The 17,302-nt window shown below is 38.8% G+C and overlaps 1 protein-coding gene across 1 annotated transcript in view; it reads right to left on the reverse strand.

Moving 5' to 3' along the window:
• Window positions 1-5,287: 5,287 nt before the first annotated feature.
• The window catches only part of SCOC (short coiled-coil protein), a 36,800-nt gene continuing 24,785 nt past the window's right edge, over window positions 5,288-17,302 (reverse strand). The window contains exons 2-4 of the mRNA XM_044268049.1: window positions 9,075-9,146; window positions 8,431-8,514; window positions 5,288-6,900 (exon numbers count right to left, since the gene is read on the reverse strand). Of these exons, the coding sequence (XP_044123984.1) occupies window positions 6,758-6,900; window positions 8,431-8,514; window positions 9,075-9,146 (299 nt within the window). The 3' untranslated portion in view covers window positions 5,288-6,757. The remainder of the gene's footprint in view (window positions 6,901-8,430; window positions 8,515-9,074; window positions 9,147-17,302) is intronic.

A 17,302-nucleotide genomic window follows, 5' to 3' on the forward strand; every position in this document is an offset into this window, starting at 1 on the left:
TACTGAGTGATTCTAGAGGAAAATGTTTCTGAAAGCAAGCTACTTAAGGAGAGAAATCCTTGATTTTATGGAAACCTTCTTGCCTGACAAGTGTCTTGTATGGGAACATTTTTCCCTAAAGATTTATAAAAGCTTTTTTTACTTTCTTGGTTGCAGATTCATTTAAAATCGAGGGTTTGGTTAAACTCAATGAGCTTGCAGTGGTAGAATCTAAGCAACCTGTTTGACCAGCTCACTGCTCCTTCCTGTGGGGTAGCCGCTGTGGATGTATCATGGCTGATAGGTTTAACCAAAACTGAAACTTTTGTAGAAGTCTGTGTGCTAGATCCATGCAGGCCATAAAGCCTAGAGTCTTCCTTTTACCACCCTTTTCTTTGTTTAAAATGACTTATATTTTAGTTTTTTCTCTAATAAAGGAGAAAAATAAGTGTATTTTGCTTTTCTTTATTTTAGTTGGCCTTTTTAGAGGCTTTTCAACTTGGCCAGGCTAATGTAGCTTCTTTTTTCTTCAGTATCTTTTTAAGATAGCCTCACTTCTCTTCACTGTTTCTCTAGGAAGACACATATTAGGGTTAGTAGTCTTTTTGAAGGGTCAGGCCACATTTGCAAGAGAGACAGGATGGAACTGCTTATGTGTTACAATTAACCACTAGCGGTAAACTTATTGTACGTTAGAAATTTAGAACAGTAATCCAGAAATGGTTTTGTATAGCATTGTGACTGTGTTTGGACTTCAGCAGGACTTGGGGATGAACTATCACATGGCTCATTTCAGATAACTATTTCAGTCTCATGTAAATGAATAATAGCATTCCTACATAAGTGTTAATAATCTCATCCCAAATTTTAGCACCCACGCATTCCCATAGTATGCCAGCTGTGAGGAGTTTTGGAAAGAAAATCCTTAATCTAGCCTGTTAGATGACAAAGGCTGATGAGAGAGAAATTGTGTTTGAGAATGCATTCGGAGTTTGTCTCTGGAAATGCATGGGAGGAGCAATGGGAGTGTTAGGGAAGGTAGGCAGTAGGATGATTGGATCTTTTAACTCCCAGCATAGTATCTTCCCACATAGTTGGCGTTTGTTCAGTGAGTACTGTTGTGCCTGAGTTTTCGCGTCTGAGAGACCACCAAGGAGCTGACACTGATGTAATCACACGAGGGTTTATTTGACAAGCTTAAGCTCGGGTCCAAGTGTACCCGATGCGGCGGAGTAGGGACTTGGACCCCGAACCATATTACAGTCAGAGTTTTTAAAGGCAGAGTAGGGGTGGACTCAGCGGTGGGTGAGGACAAAAGAGGTGTTCAGAAGGGCTATCAGGGTAAAGAAGACTATCAGGATATTGGAGGCCTGGTTATTATCAAGCCAAGGCCGTTTTTCCCTCAAATGAGCCACTAACATGAAGACAGATGGGAGTTTCCTGGTGGAATGTCACATTCCTCCTATCAAGCGTCCTTGTTAGTGAGCTTTAGCACTGGGACATTTGTAAACCGAGGGAGACTCCTGTCTTACAGGACTGTGATTTCTGCAAGTTAACTATTTGTTCACACATACTCCCGAGGAGAGAGGAGCGGGTGGAGAGGGGGTGCAAGGTGCCAGCTTTTGCTTTGTCAAGATGGCTGTACTTATGTCAGGGCTAGACTCGAGGTGGGTACAGCTTTGTTTTTCTTGGCCTCCACAAGTACACTTTTATGTTCTTTGGAAAACTTGGGAATACTCTCAAATTTTTAAAAACTTCAACACTTGGTAAGCCATCTATAAATAATATATAAAATCTAAAACACGGTAAATACATTATACAAGTGATTATAACATAAGACTTTGGCTTCTGTCATCCCTCCTCCCCATCTACCTCCATAATAATAAGGCAAATTGAATCCTAAGGCCAACCTAAAGTTCTTGTTATGGTAACTTTGTGTTTAAATGGCATGAAGTCTCTATGATTTAAGAGAAAGAAACTGCAGTTTTGTTTTTCAGCTAGAGTAGATGACTGTTTAGTCATTCTCTCTGCCAATTCTCAAAACAAATTTGAATGTAATCACATTTTCTGCTCTTTCATGATTTGCTAGTGGTCTTAACTAAAGTAATCTCTTGGTCTTCACTGGTAATTTTGTTTCAGCGCTGAAGAAATACCTGCGGACAACCACTAGAGGGTGTTTACTCCAGAGGGAAAAACTGGGGAAAGTGACAAAAGATTTTACTTTCTTCAGAAACTTCTTAAGATAGTTTTGCTTTGCTTTGGACCACAAAGTAATTTTGGATTCTGTAATTTACCTCCCATTTTTCTTTTGGAAGAAGGACACACTCAAAGAGGAAGAGTATTGGACAGGTTTAGAAATGTGACCTTATAAACTGGTGGCGGTTCCATGCTTAGATGATTTTGGTAACTTTTCTGCAAAACTTTTTGCTGCAAAAAAAAAAAAAAATCTGTGAAAAGCTAAAGTGCTTTCATGTTTGACACATAAATTTGGCAGCCAAACCTGACCTCCCCGACAGGACTTTATCATACTTAGTATTAAATTCACATATTTGTTACAAAAATGTTAATGTATTTGATTACATTACATGTAATCAAACCATAGTTTTGATTACATGCCCCAAACCATAGTCAAATATTTTATGTAATCTGAAAAACTGCAAACTCTAAAATATCTGGTCCCCAGAATTCCAGATAAGGGATTGTGATCTCTGGTTAATTTACTATAAATAAAGTCCAAAGGGAATATAAAGAGGACAAATTCTGGATGGAATGCTATTATCAGTATTGAGGGAAGTCCTTCAATGGGAGAGGTGGTTGAGGAAAGAGATGTGCTGATTTTTGCTGTCAATCGTCTTTCCACCAGCATTGAGAGCTAGAAGTGTTAAAAAATTGTTCTGATACTTGTTAAAACAGGAAGACTTTATTCTAGCTACTACAATTGGTGCCAAAGACTATCACAGTAAAGGAGAGATTTGCTCAACCCCAAATTCAGCAAAGACAGCTGGGATTTAAAGTCAGTGAGCAAAATCTGGGGAGAGGGAAAATTAATAAGGAGACATCAAAGTTAGAGGAATGCTTGCTAAACTGATTTAACCCCGAAAACCACAGTGATCAGATGCTGAGGGTGGGGAAATTCTCTCTAAACTGACTTAACAGGATTCTTTGGAAAACTGGCATAGTCAGGCCGGAGACAGGGCGTATGATGAGGTCCAGTCGAAAAAAAGTCTCAGAAGAGCCTGGTTAAAGTTTGGTCTCAGAGAGATTCTGTCTCAGAAGTTAGACACAGTCCCTGTGCATACTGTTGACCATCTATATTTCCAATATAGAAATTGATAATCTGAAGTGAGATACTGTCATTAAGGAAAGCAAAACATATAGCATTGGCTTACCATTCACATGACAAGCAGGTGGGACTTGGATTTCAGGTAACATTTTGTCACCTATTGAGTTGACAGCTCCATGGGTAACAGGTGGAAAAGTCAGGATGTGAAATGAATTGCCTGGTCCTTGATGTTTTTAGCAAGGCATCACAAGAAAGAACTGGCCAGTCTCCCAAGTGGAGATGGAATAGAGAAGCATCAGATATTAGGAACCTCAGAGGATTAGAGAATCCCAAGTGTTTCTGTACCCTTCCGTACCAAAAAAGGTCTAAGGCTGTTTCTTTTTGAGGTGTGGGAGGCTGAGGGGGAAACCCAGCAAGACCTCTCTGTCACTTGGTAAACCAAACAAAGGGCTCCATCCCTGCCTTAAGGACCTGGGTGTTAGCATTCCCAGTGCAGTCTTCAGTTGGTCACAAGGTAGCTTCCACTAAAGAGGCAGGGTCCTGTGATGAAGAAAGCATACTTTGAGAATTTGGTCTAGAAAAGTGCTTGCCTGTGATTCCTAACAGGTGGAACTAGAAACAGAAATTTTGAGGTAATTTTACTGCCAAAAAAACGTGAGCTTGGCCTTAAAACAATGAGCACCAAACTCGTGCCAGCAGCAAGTGCACTATTTTCACAATTCTCACAGAGGGCACGTTCCCAGCCTCCATTTCAGACAAGAACTTTCCAGAGTGGAAGCCACTGAGGGTAATGAAAAAGTGAGTAAAGTGAGTCCCCTGCCAGAGAACAGAATCAGGGTCTGATCAAGGTTGTTTTGGGGGGTTTTGTTTTGTTTTTTGTTTTGTTTTGTCAGAGACAGCACAAGCAGGGGAGCATCAGGCAGAGGGGAAAGTAGGCTCCCTGCTGAGCAAGGAGGCCAATGCAGGACTCCATCCCAGGACTCTGGGATCACGAGTCTGAGCCAAAAGTACAGACTCTTGCTTTTAACCAACTGAACCACCCAGCTGTCCCAAGGAACTTCTTTATCATCAAGGACACTCTTCTCAGGGTTTCCCAGAAATATCCCCACAGATGCTTTGAATCAATATGTTTCCCTTTATTCCATTTTCCAAGTTTAGGGTTTTTATTTGGGTTTCCTATCCTTACCACACTGTTCTAAATGGGCAGAGGTGAGGGTAAGAGCAAATAATTTGCCCATCAGTTTAGATGTCAGACTATTAGAAGCCACATCCACAACTGATGAACCTTAATGGAGATCCTGAATTCTTGAGTTTCATCAGTAGGAGGGGTTGAGTATGTTCTGTACATGGGAAGGTTGTGTACAGAGACTTCACAGCAAGAGAAGAATGCAGTGGCTGCTAGTTGGTACCCAGATCCTCCATGTGCTTTTATGGTAAGAGAGTTGAAGCTGGAATATGGCTTCCAGCCAAAGACTACATTTCTCAGCGCCTGCAATCTAGATGTAATTAAGTCTCCACACCACTGGAATGTAAGAAATGCCATTTCCGGGAAGGCCTCTTAAAACCTTACATATGTGTCTCATGCACTTTCTCTATAAATTAGAATAGTGATTAGAGTGAATTGGAAGCCATGGTCGAAAATGGCAGAGCTACCCTCAAGTTCCTGAATCATTATGTGAAACAAAGCCTTACAGCTTGAAATGCTTAACCTCAAGACCCTTAGCTGGGAAACAGAAACTTCTATATTTTATTAGTGTATCTCTTGTTATAGGAGCTTAGCCTAACCTAAATGTTACAACCATGTTTCCCCTGGCAATCTTGGATCGCTCTCTGAATTCTTTGCTTTTATTTTAAAAAATTAATGTAGAATACCCTGTAACATTTGTTTTAATAAAAATATTCCCCTACACGTACAGTAACTAGTACTTAAATAAGATATGCTACTTACCCTGTGGCTTTGACCAAGCCTGCATATACCACTACACCATTATACACACCACAGTTACTATATTAACACACACACAATCTCTGAAACAGCTTTTTATTAAACAGCAAAGCAAAATTGCAACACAATTTTAAGTGTTCGTAGATTAGGTCACAAAAGGGATGCAAAATATTTGCAGTGTAACTATTATATTTATACAGCTAAAGTCATTCATTGACTCATACACCAATACAAACATAAGATTATTCCAGGATTAAAAGTAGCCCAAATCTAACAACCAAAACAGTATTAGTGGATCTCTTCCTATTTAACATTTTAACATTACTTCTGATACTAATTTTCTTACCAGATGGAATCTACAAACTAAATTTTTAGAAACTGTCACAGAGTGACTAAAATTCTGCAAACCAATTAGTTGGGTTTACAGAAAATTCTGGGAGAAGTAGTGAGATTAAAATACTGAGAAAATATCATCTAGTATCATCATGTAAAACTCCCTCATTTTATTCATGATTCTGATTCTAATACACTCTGAAGGGATTCTGCAAAAGTTGATCTGCTGGGTGCTACAAAGAAACATTAAGACTCAACTCTTAGTAACTATTCTCTTTCAGATGTGGTTGACATAAGGTTAGTCACATTTAATCTACTCTCTCAGATCTAGTCTGTGTCAGGGATCACACAAATCTGGAGTAAAAACATTTTGGAGTCGTTTACTACAGTTTGCTAATTATCTTTTCAATCCTATTTATATTTTTCTCAAAATTTTCTATTCCAAACATATAACCAGAGCTCATCTTTTCAGATATTAAGTGGGTTGTTTTGTGCAAAAGGAAGGTTTTAACAACCAAACCTTCCCAATTTGACAATTCAGTTGCAAAGAAAAGTCCTCATACTTATAGCCTCTGTTTTCAACTGATTAAAGAGAAACCAACAATCCTATCTTATTACTATGACAAGCCCTAACTGAGAAAGTATCTCATTTTAGTTTAAGTTTCAACAATTCAAGCTCAGGTTACTCTCACAGATGATTAACTATTAAAATTACTTTTACAAATGTAAAACCAATTTTCTCCTTAAGGGAAAGGAAATGGGAAGGAAGAAGCAAATGGAGAAGAGGCACAACATGGTGGACAGGGTACATAAAGCTGTGCGTTCAGTACATGATTTTGGTCACTTTTCACAACATGGTGGTTATTTTCTTGTATTTCTTACTATGCCTATGTCTTTATCTATTATTATAGATAAAAGACAGTGCTAAACCTATAAATCAAATTTGATAAAACATTCATTTTCAAGTTTCATAAATATATGCATTTCTAATTATAAAGTCTCTACAATACATTTGCACGTTTTATTCATAGACTAACTATTATACGCAAACTCATGAAGTCTTCTGTTATGCTCTTAATTTTGCCTAGATCTGACATTATCTTCATAAATATTCAATTAAGCCACAAACAAAAGTACTATAACTTTTAAAATCTATCCAGGTTTTAAAGAAAAAAAGATCAGCAGCAATTCAATAAAACAGAAGGGATGTAAATCCCTTACTTTCTTTTGCTTTTTGTGTCAGTTGTTTGAAAAACACTAGAAGCTGACATGAGGTTTTCTATATATTGTCCAAGAACTTGATTTTCTGATTTTAGCTTCAGATTTTCTTCCTTAACTGCATCTACTCTTGCAGAGAGGTCTATATTTAAAAAAAAAAAAAAAAAAGTCCGTATCAATAAAACGATGCCAATGACTCCATATTATACAAGACTTAGGATTCATTCTTAAAAGAGGTAACACGATCTTTAAATTTTCTGCTTTTAAATTCAGGTAACTTTAGAAATTAAGGTAAACAAAGTAAACTGAATGCAAGTTAATAGCCAAAATTCTTAAAAAAAGAGATTTCACATCAAACTAAATGTTGGTAAATGGCATCTATGTGGAGTAGTTATTTCTTGAAGTTGTTATTTCCATAAGATACAAACTTGGTTTTTAAAATGTGAATTTTGGTTCACGTCTTATCAACATTAAAAAAAAGAAATCTTTGTTAGAAATGTTTAAGAAAACATGGCAGGCAAATACAACTCGATTTATACATTGGATATAGGTCAGTTTCCAAGAAATTGAGCATTTTGTATTTTTACATTAGCAAGAAATTCAAAAGTCCTTAATGATCAAATAAAACATTATCTTCATTCATTCATTTAACAACTAAGTATTGGGGCCCTTTAAGAGCCAGGCACTATTCTAGAGACAACACTAACAAAAGTCCTTGCCCTCACAGAGCTTATATTCTAATGTACATGTGGACACATATGCACTTGCAGGGCCCCAAGTAGGGGTCAAGAGAAAAAAGAAGGGTATGAGTTGCAGGAACCAAAAGGGAAGTTGTCTTTTAAATATAGTATGGTCAGCGATATTCTGATACAGGGAATTGACCAGAGACTTTAAAGAAATGAGGGAATGAGCCATATAGAATGCAAACAACCTAAGCAGAGAACAAACAGAAGAGCAACCACTAAGACCCTCAGTAGAAGCTTGCTGAAAGAATGGCAAGAAAGTCAGTGTCTAAGGTAGACTGAATGAGGCAGAGTGTGACATGACTGATTCTGAAAGGTATAAGGAGGTAAAAAGATTTCCAGAGGGTAACCTGGCTTTTATTAACTGTGAAATGGGAAGCCAGTGCAATGACATGATCTGCTCACCCTGCTGTTAAAAAACAAAAAACAAAAAACAAAAAAAACCCAAAACCAAAAAACACATAGCACAACCTCTTAATTTCATCAAAAACCAAGATATTTCAGTGGTAGTATTAATTTCATGCAAGACATTTAGAAAATGAAAAAACTCAGATCAATTCACTTTTAATCTCTGAAACTAAAACACTTTTAACGTAAAAACTTCAAAGTTTTTGCAAAGTATATGCCTTATTAAAGTGGACTTAGTAATATCTCTGTGCGGGGGTTTAAGGAGCTCTCATGTAATAAACAGCATTACATTAACCCCGGAGGGATGCACAGGAACACTATTTGACTTTCTTATTGAAGCGCATTTGTTCTTTAAAATCAACAGCCAAAGCTGCAGGGAGGAGGGAACAGAAACTATTGAAATCGACTTTGAAGCTTATACTTTAAAAACTGGGAGCATGATAAGGAAATTTAGCAGAACAAATGCTTACAATTTCAACTAACTGGATATTGTTCAAGAAAACTACAAAATGGAAGCAAACCTTCAAGTGTGTGTTGAAGTTCCAACACTTGATTAATAAGTCGTGTTTTCTCCTCCAGTTCCACCTGATTTTCAGCATCCACTGCTGTAATACAAAGGTTCAGATTTACTAGTAATTAACATTAGGTACTATTTGTGTAGCACAGCACTTAAAGATATGCAAAATGTTTTATATCCATTGTCTTACTTGACTTAAGAGGCCTGGAAAGGAAGAAATTAGATGCCCACAAGGCAGATAAGGACACCAAGGTGAAGATAAAGGATTTTGTCATTATCAATCCTTTCTAGAACTACAGAGGTTATAAATAATTAGCCAAATCCAAGCATTCTTTTTTTTTTTTTAAAGATTTTATTTATTTATTTGACAGAGAGAGATCACAAGTAGAGGGAGAGGCAGGCAGAGAGAGAGAGAGAGAGAGAGAGAGAGAGAGAAGCAGGCTCCCTGCTGAGCAGAGAGCCTGATGCGGGACTCGATCCCAGGACCCTGAGATCATGACCTGAGCTGAAGGCAGCGGCTTAACCCACTGAGCCACCCAGGTGCCCAAATCCAAGCATTCTAAATATTGCTTCTCTGTTCTTTCCATTGCTTAAGCCAAAAGCATTCACAAAACCAGGAACTCACAAAAAGGGGAAATAAGCACATACCATCCATGTCAGCATTCATCATCTTGGGTAACAAGTTTTTTGGCCTTGGGTACAAAATCCTTGATGAATGGTCTGCAATAAGAGAAAGTTAGAAACAGACACATATAGCAATAAAATACCACTATACATTTAAAAAAAATTTTAAAGGAGAAAATGATCAAAGTTATGGAAGAACAAATATAAAATATTAGAAATTTTAAATATGTTATCTTCTTGGAAAGTGATATGGTAATAAATCATGCTCATGAAAACACTTAAATATTTTTCATTCAGGAATTTTGCTCTTGGAAATTTAGCCTAAGGAAAATTACAAAGAAGGAAAAAATTATATGCATAAAATTTTCACTTCAACCTTATTTACAACCCACGAAACTGGAAACAATATGAACTGTCCATTCAGTGTCTGGTTAATTACTGTAGTTTCTAATTGAGTGGCTACTAAAAATAATCATGATGACTATAACATGGAAGAATGTTTACGAAATTGTGTGTTCACTGATGTAAATTATGTAAAATATACATAAATACAAATAAAGAGAACAGCAAAATGAAAAAAGCTCTTATGTTAAGGATGATGATAGGGATGAAGACAAATCTCTTAAAAATATTTTTCCTTTTAAAGTATTACCTTATACATACTGTTTAATATTTTTTATTGATAAGTTCAAGAGAAAAATACTAGTTACCTGAAACACTAAAATGGGAAAAATGAAAAAATATCAACTTGTTACCTTCTGGTTATGGTTAAAACAGATTAAATAGGATGTGTATAAGTAAATAAATATTAATATTTTACTGTTTCTATAAAAGGATCTAAAATATTGGGGCACCTGGGTGGCTCAGTCGGTTAAGCATCTAACTCTTGATTTCGGCTCAGGTCATGATCTCAGGGTCCTGAGACTGAGCCCCGTGTTGGGCTTCACAATTAGCTCAAAGTCTGCTTAAGATTCTTTCTAACTCTGTGCCCCACCCACAGGCATGCTTAAATAAAAAAAATTTTTTAAAGTTTCCAAAATATTAAAGCATAAAATTCCTGTGAAACGTGTTCTGTTCTATAGCTAACATTCATTTCATATTCAGTGTGCTCAAGATTTTTAAATAACCAGATTATTGCTGGAAACAGATTTGTAAACAATCTAATCTACTCACTGAAGCAGTGAGTAGACAGGTAAAGACCTGCCAATATTACTACTTTTTCAACAAATTATTTATAGAGCACCTACTATACCAAGGCACTCTTATGTCTCTGTATGCTAAATAGTAGAACCCAGATCCTACTGAACAGGATGTCTATATTCTAGAACCAGAATCTTAAGAGTTATTAGTGTACTGAGTATTCCCTCACAGTTTCAGCTGTTAAATTGTGTGACAATTCAGATACTGGCATGAACATGGAGATAAAATGCTCAGTGTACATATGTATAAACTACCTCTGAAATAAGAGATCACCTGTTGGTCTAAAGAAGAAAGACATTTAACATCCCTTACATGGCATTATTAAAGACTTCACTAGCTACAAATGGTATAAAATTGACCTAATGCTTAATAAAATCTACTGAGTCCTCTAGCATCTTTCTACTTATCTAGCATTAGAGCTGCTCTCCCTCAAATTGTTTTCACATGTTTTTAATCCTCAAGTTCTTTGTACTTCGGAGAAAGTTCACACATATATATGTGATATAATATGTACATCTGCATTATACATACGTAATATAATGTACATAATATGTAAGATACATATAAACTTTTCTGATGCAACAGCCAAAAGCAAAAGTGATCTTGGGAGTACTTAGCAACAACAGCCTGCAGCTTGGCTATTTCTGCTGTTAAATAATACACAAAAGATACTTCAAAATTCTGACATTTAATGGTTTTAAGAATACAGCTCAAACAAAATTTTCATGACAGCTGAGAAGAGTTATAAGATACAAAAGCAAAGCAACAGATAATCATACAATCAATGCATGACTTTGAAATCAAGTTTAATATAGGGATGTGGAGTACTTCTTTGGTCTATGTTTCAGTCTAATACTAAAATAAAACCAAAAAGTCTTCTACAAAGATAAAGTGCTCCAAATTGACCAGTGTAATAATGAGGCCAGTTTCTGAAATTTTGGCCACATGTAACCCAAACAATGGAAAATCTATGTATAGCTTATCAACAGTTTGACTTCATCTGAAAAAAATGAAAGAACAAAAGGCAGAAAAATGGAATGGAGGGGGCTTATTAGAGGAAAAATGAAGCTCAGAAACACACACAGAAAACTGGGGTGGAGGCAAGAGCACAAAAGCCTGGTGGGCATAAGACAGTGCTAGGAGATATGTAACACAACCCAAGAGAACACTATACACATCTCAGTCTATGTAAGATAGCCTCCATGACTGTACAGCACAAAATCTGTCCTACTCTAAGACAGCCCTGGGCAAAAGGGTATTCATGACTCTTCAATGAAGCAGACAAGAGCACTGCTGGCTGCCTCTGCACAGCAACAACAAGGACAAACAGTAATTTTCTTATTCTGACAGGATTAAACAGGCTGGCCTCAAAATGCTATTCTTGCATATATTCAAGGTCTTCCAGTAAATTTAGAGTAACAGACTGATTTATTTTATAAGGTCAGAAGGTTCATTGAGCTCTTTTATCAAAGTATTTTAGGCACAGGTTTTATTTTCTTCCAAAATACAGTCAATCCTAAAACCTCACAATGTCTACATTAGCACAGGTACTTTGTCATAATATGCACTTAATACCAGACTGAGTTTTTCAACTATAAAATCTTTTTCTCAGTCTATACTTTCTCAGTCTATCACATCAATTCAATTTCATGTGAAATGTATTTTTAAGAGTTCATTTTCGGGGCATCAGGGTGGCTCAGGTGGTTAAGCGTACTACTCTTGATCTCAGCGCAGGTCTTTATCTCAGGGTCCTGACTTCAAGCCTGGTACTGGGCTCCATGTTGGGAATGGAGCCTACTTAATAAAAAAAAAAGAAAAAGAAAATCCAGACCACCAAGTATCTCTAGCATGAGGACACTGAAATGAGTGTGGGGTGCTAAGGCTGATCTGTTTATTCTAAAGCTGCCTTCACTCCAAAATGGATATGGTTCTTGAGGATCTGTCAACTCTGACCTAAGCCTAGGTTGGATCTTAAAAGCTTTTCTCAAATTACAGTACGTTCTGGTGCCTATCTTCATCTGGCCTTGGTGGGGAGAAGAGAATCTAGAATTATTTTGATAGTATAAGTCCAGGAAGCAAAAAGTACGGAGAGAACAAGAGTCAGGAAGTGTGACAAACATTACGATGGACCATTTTCCATGCCCACACTTCTGTGATCAAAGACTACTGTTTTACCAAAGGAGAACTCTACCTTCTCTTATAGTATCCTGAATTGTACCACTGTTAAGCAGTTTAGCACAGTGATAAAGGACATAAATTTATATTACCTGGATTTAAATCCTAGCTCTGCTATTTATAAGCTCTGAAATCTTGAGCAAGGTTAATATCTCAGCCTCAGTTTCCTTATCTATAAAATGATAAAAGTATGTACCTCACATTTTTGTTTTAAGAATGAGTTGAAATGTATGGTACTTTCAATGGTACCTCATAATGTTAGCTATTATCTCCTCTACCTTTTGGCTCTAATTCAGGCCACAAAAAGAAGTTTTGGTAAAATCATCTGGTCTAGCCACTTCATTTTACAAACAGAGACCAAATAATGGCTTACCCAAAATCACAAAAGTAGTCACTGACAGAGCCAAGACTACTAGGCTAGTTGTTTTCCATCACACCACCACAGGTATGCTCACCTCTGAGACCTAAGATTTTGAGACTTTTTCCTGATACCCACCCAACTTGTTTGCATCTAAAACTGATTTTCATGTCATCCACTTATTAGTGAATAAGACTACTAAAATAATGTCATTGTTGATTAACATACTAAATGCTTTACATATATTATTAGTTCATCAAATCAACAGAAGGGCATTGTAATTTATATTCGTGGGTACTGTACCTCAGAAAGGCTGCATATCTGCCTTAGACTTCACAGCCAACATTTGTACCAAGATGCTGAAAGCAGGTCTAACTATGAAGTCCCTGTTTTTTCCATTGTATAATGAAAATACAGCCCTAATCTATGTTTGCCAAATATTTTTGCAGTCTTTGACGTTAAATTCCTTTGACATTTTACTAAACAACTAAAGATAAATTTTATTCCATTCACAGCGCATCCACTTTCAATTTGGTCTGTCTGTTCAGGCCTGTTCAAGTTTTGCATTGTTCTGGCTAGATAAATCCAGTTTCAGATCCCACAAGATTAAGGAATTGACTGGCTAAAGGAGGACAGGGACGGAAGGTGGATCCCCAGAGAATGGCTAGCTATAGTGAATTTAATCGACGAGTACAGCCACAGAATACACAAGCATAGCTTTGGATCATCAGGTACAGACAGCGCCAGGGACACAGCACAGCAGGTCCTTAACATTGTTACGTCATAGCAGTGGATTGGATACATTGTATAACAAAAGTCCTGCCTTTCCAAAGGCATCCTCTTTCTCCTTTTCAATCCTAACTCTCCAAAACTTGCTCGGCAGGATCCTTGAGGGAAGCCCAAGTAGAAACTAGCCGGGAGCTCCTTTCGGCGCCAGGAAAGCTGTCGCCAGCCCTTATTTTACCGCTCGCTCGCCACCCTCCCCGCCTCGGCGTCCTCTCCTCCCACCTCCCGGGCTCTCCGTAGAGCAGCCACGGACTAGTCCCGGCGTGCCAGGCCCATCCTGCCCAAGCATCCCTCTGCAGTCCCAGTTCAGGGTGGGAGTCTGGACAGCGGCCTTCGACTCAGAAGAGGCGCGAGAAGGCGGCGGGGGGTCCGCCTAACGGACGTGAACAGCCCCTCCCCAAAGGAACCCAATAATAAGATGAGAAGGTTACGCAGGGGTTCTGCAGGGAGTCAGGCCTGAAGCGCCCACCAAATGCCCAGGCCCGAAGCCGCTCTTCTTGGGCGCCTGGTGCGCCGGGCCGCGTCCAGCCCTCCCGCCCCCCACCCCACCCCACCCCACCCCACCCCACTCCCCAGGCGCTGTACCGGAGTCGCAACTCCAGTCGCCCGGGGCCAGGCCCTCCGCGGCCCTTGACTGCCCTCACCTGCCGTTGAAGGAGCCAGGAGTGGCAGGGAGCGGGAAGACGCCTCAGGCCCCAACACTTGGACCAACCGGTACCGGCAGCTCCGCCCTCTGCGCCCAAAGAGCGTGCGCCGTGTCGGGAGTCCCGCCCTGTCCCTCCCCGTCCCGCGCCGTGGCCCACCAATCCCCACTCAAGAAGACACGCCTGCGCATTAGCTGTACGACGCCCCAATCGTCCTTTGTCAAAGCCCCATGATCCACCTTTCTCCATAACAAAAGGACGTTGGCATCCAATCAGGATTGAGGCTGTTGTGGGCGGGTCCGGTAAAAGCAACAGCCAATGACAGTACAGGAGCGAAGTTAAGCGTGAGAAAGCCAGTCCGAAGAAAGCCGCTCTTCAGTCTCAGCAGGAGCCGGAGAAATTGCGGTCAGAAAGCCAGTATGGAAAATTCTGACAGCTGTCAGGAAGGAGGTTGGTAAAACCAAATGCTGGGGGAGAGGTAAATCATTCAAGTTTAAGAAAAGGGCATTTGTGGACATAATAGGTAAAGCAAGTGCAATACCGAGGTTACCTCAATTCTAAAAGGAGACTTTTCCAACTTTTCTCACTTCCCAAATCGGAAAGTTCCTGAGTACACCCCTAGTGGATTGTTCCTCTCCTCATCCTTTACAAACGATTATTAAATCCGTAGTGCACTTGACCATTTAAGGATATTTTAGCATTGAGAAAATACCTTAACAGTACTTTGGTATATACAGCGTTTGCTCACCTTATCTCATTTTGATTCTCACAGCAACCCACAGAAAACAAATGAAGCTTAAGAGTAAATGCCTTGCTCGAGGTCATACATGCAATGAAATGCTGCGGCCAGGCTTTGGGATGTAATGCATTCTGGCTTGATAGCGTTCATTGATATCTAGCACTTGACACAAAGCGGCTTGGGTTTAGTATTTGTAGAGTACGAGGTAGTAATACTATATTGTTTTGGCTTTGGCACATTCTCCTGAGTTGTAGAGGAGAGCCTGTGTCTGCCTGTTTCTTGACTTTTTTCACTTCTGGTTCAGTTTGCTGACCTACTACCTTAACCCTTTTAAGGAATATGTAAAAAATATTTCAGTTAAGTATTAAGAACTATACATTTGGCTGGAACTATGATACATAATTTGAGAAAATTACTAGAATGCAACACAGGACCTAAATAAATGGAAAATAAGAAAGGTCCAGAGTCTATCCAGTAGGAATGTCAGAAAGAGAAACTAGAGAGAATGGTTGTGAGCCGTATCAAAGAATAATAACTAAGAATTGTTCAGGATTGTGGAATATTTGAATGCTCAGATTCAAGAAGCACTTACTCTTGAGCAGGTGTAAAATAAAGAATTCCATATGTGGTGGCGCCTGGGTGACTCAGTGGGTTAAGCCTCTGCCTTGGGCTCAGGTCATGATCTTGGGGTCCTGGGATCCAGCCCGGCATTGGGCTCTCTGCTTGGTGGGGAGCCTGCTTCCCCCCCTCTCTCTCTCTCTGCCTGCCTCTCTGTCTGCTTGTGACCTTTGTCTGTGGAATAAATAAATAAAATCTTAAAAAAAAAAAAGAATTCCATATGTGGACACATCCTGATGAAACTGCAGAACACCAAAGACTAAGAACTATTAAAAGCAACTTTTTTGTTGTTGTTAGAGTGGCTTTTTTTTTTTAGTTTTAAATAGAATAAAATATACATAACACAAAAAAATTATCATCTTAACTATCTTAAAGTGTACAGTTCAGTAGTGTTGAGTATATTCACATTGTCATGCAACCAATCTCCATAACACTTTTCATCTCGCAAACCTGAAACTCTATACCCATTAAAAAACAATTCCCCATTTAACTCTCCCCTCAGCACCTGGCAACTGCAATACTTTTTGTCTCTACAAAACATGATGGCTTTAGGACCTCATGTAGGTGGTATCTTTTACAATATTTATCTTTTTGTGACTGACTTATTTCACTTAGCATGACATCCTGAAGCCTCATCCATATTGTAGTATGTCAGAATTTCCTCCCTTTTTAAGGCTGAATAACATTCCCTTGTATGTATATACCACATTTTATTTATTCATTCATCTGGTGATGGACACTTGGCTTGCTTCCAACCTTTAGCTATTGTGAATGCTACAATGTGAATGTGATGTGTCCAAGTATCTCTTTGAGACCCTGTCTTCAATTCTGTTCAGTGTATATCCAGAAGTGGAATTGCTGGATCATATGGTAATTCTATTTTTTAAAAGATTTTTTTTATTTAGTTGACAGAGAGAGAAATCACAAGTAGGCAAAGAGGCAGGCAGAGAGAGAGGGAGAAGCAGGTTCCCCGCTGAGCAGAGAGTCCAAAGCAGAGCTCAATCCCAGGACTCTGAGATCATGACCCAAGCTGAAGGCAGAGGCTTAACCCACTGAGCCACCCAGGCACCCCAGTAATTCTATTTTAAAAGCAACTTTTTTCCCCTCTCTCTCTGCCTGCCGCTCTGCCTACCTGTGATCTCTGTCAAATAAATAAATAATTTTTAAAGCAACTTTTTAAAATGCGGTAATGACACAAGAATAGACAAAAAGAAAATTAGAGGGTAACTCTACCTGGAAGTTGGAATACACTAAATGTGTCTGATAAGAAGTAAGTGTTGGGCAGGTTGTGGAAAGGAACTATTCATGACTGCTGAAAGTGTAAATGGTACAATTACTTTGTTGTGCTGTGGGCTTTTGTTTGTTTTTGAGAGAAAGAGAGAGAGAGGAGAGGCTGACAGAGAGTGAGAAAGAGAATCCCAAGCAGGCTCCACATCCTGTACCAAACCCAGTGTGGGGGCACTTGATCCCAGGACCCAGAGATCATGACCTGAGTTGAAATCAAGAGTCAGACACTCAGCCAACTGAACCACCCTGGCACCCTGGTATAACAACTTTGTTAATTGGCTATGGAAAAAACAACTGATGGTGATTTTAGTTAGAATGGCTATTCACATAAAAAATGAAATTAGATTCTGACCTCCACCGCAAGTAAAACTGAATTCCAAATGAAGTAAATGTTCACTCTCTCACTATCTCTTGCTGTCTATCTGTTATAAATAAATAAAATCTT

The sequence above is a fragment of the Neovison vison genome, chromosome 11 (assembly GCF_020171115.1).
Source record: "Neovison vison isolate M4711 chromosome 11, ASM_NN_V1, whole genome shotgun sequence".
In the NCBI taxonomy this organism is placed as follows: Eukaryota; Metazoa; Chordata; class Mammalia; order Carnivora; family Mustelidae; genus Neogale; species Neogale vison.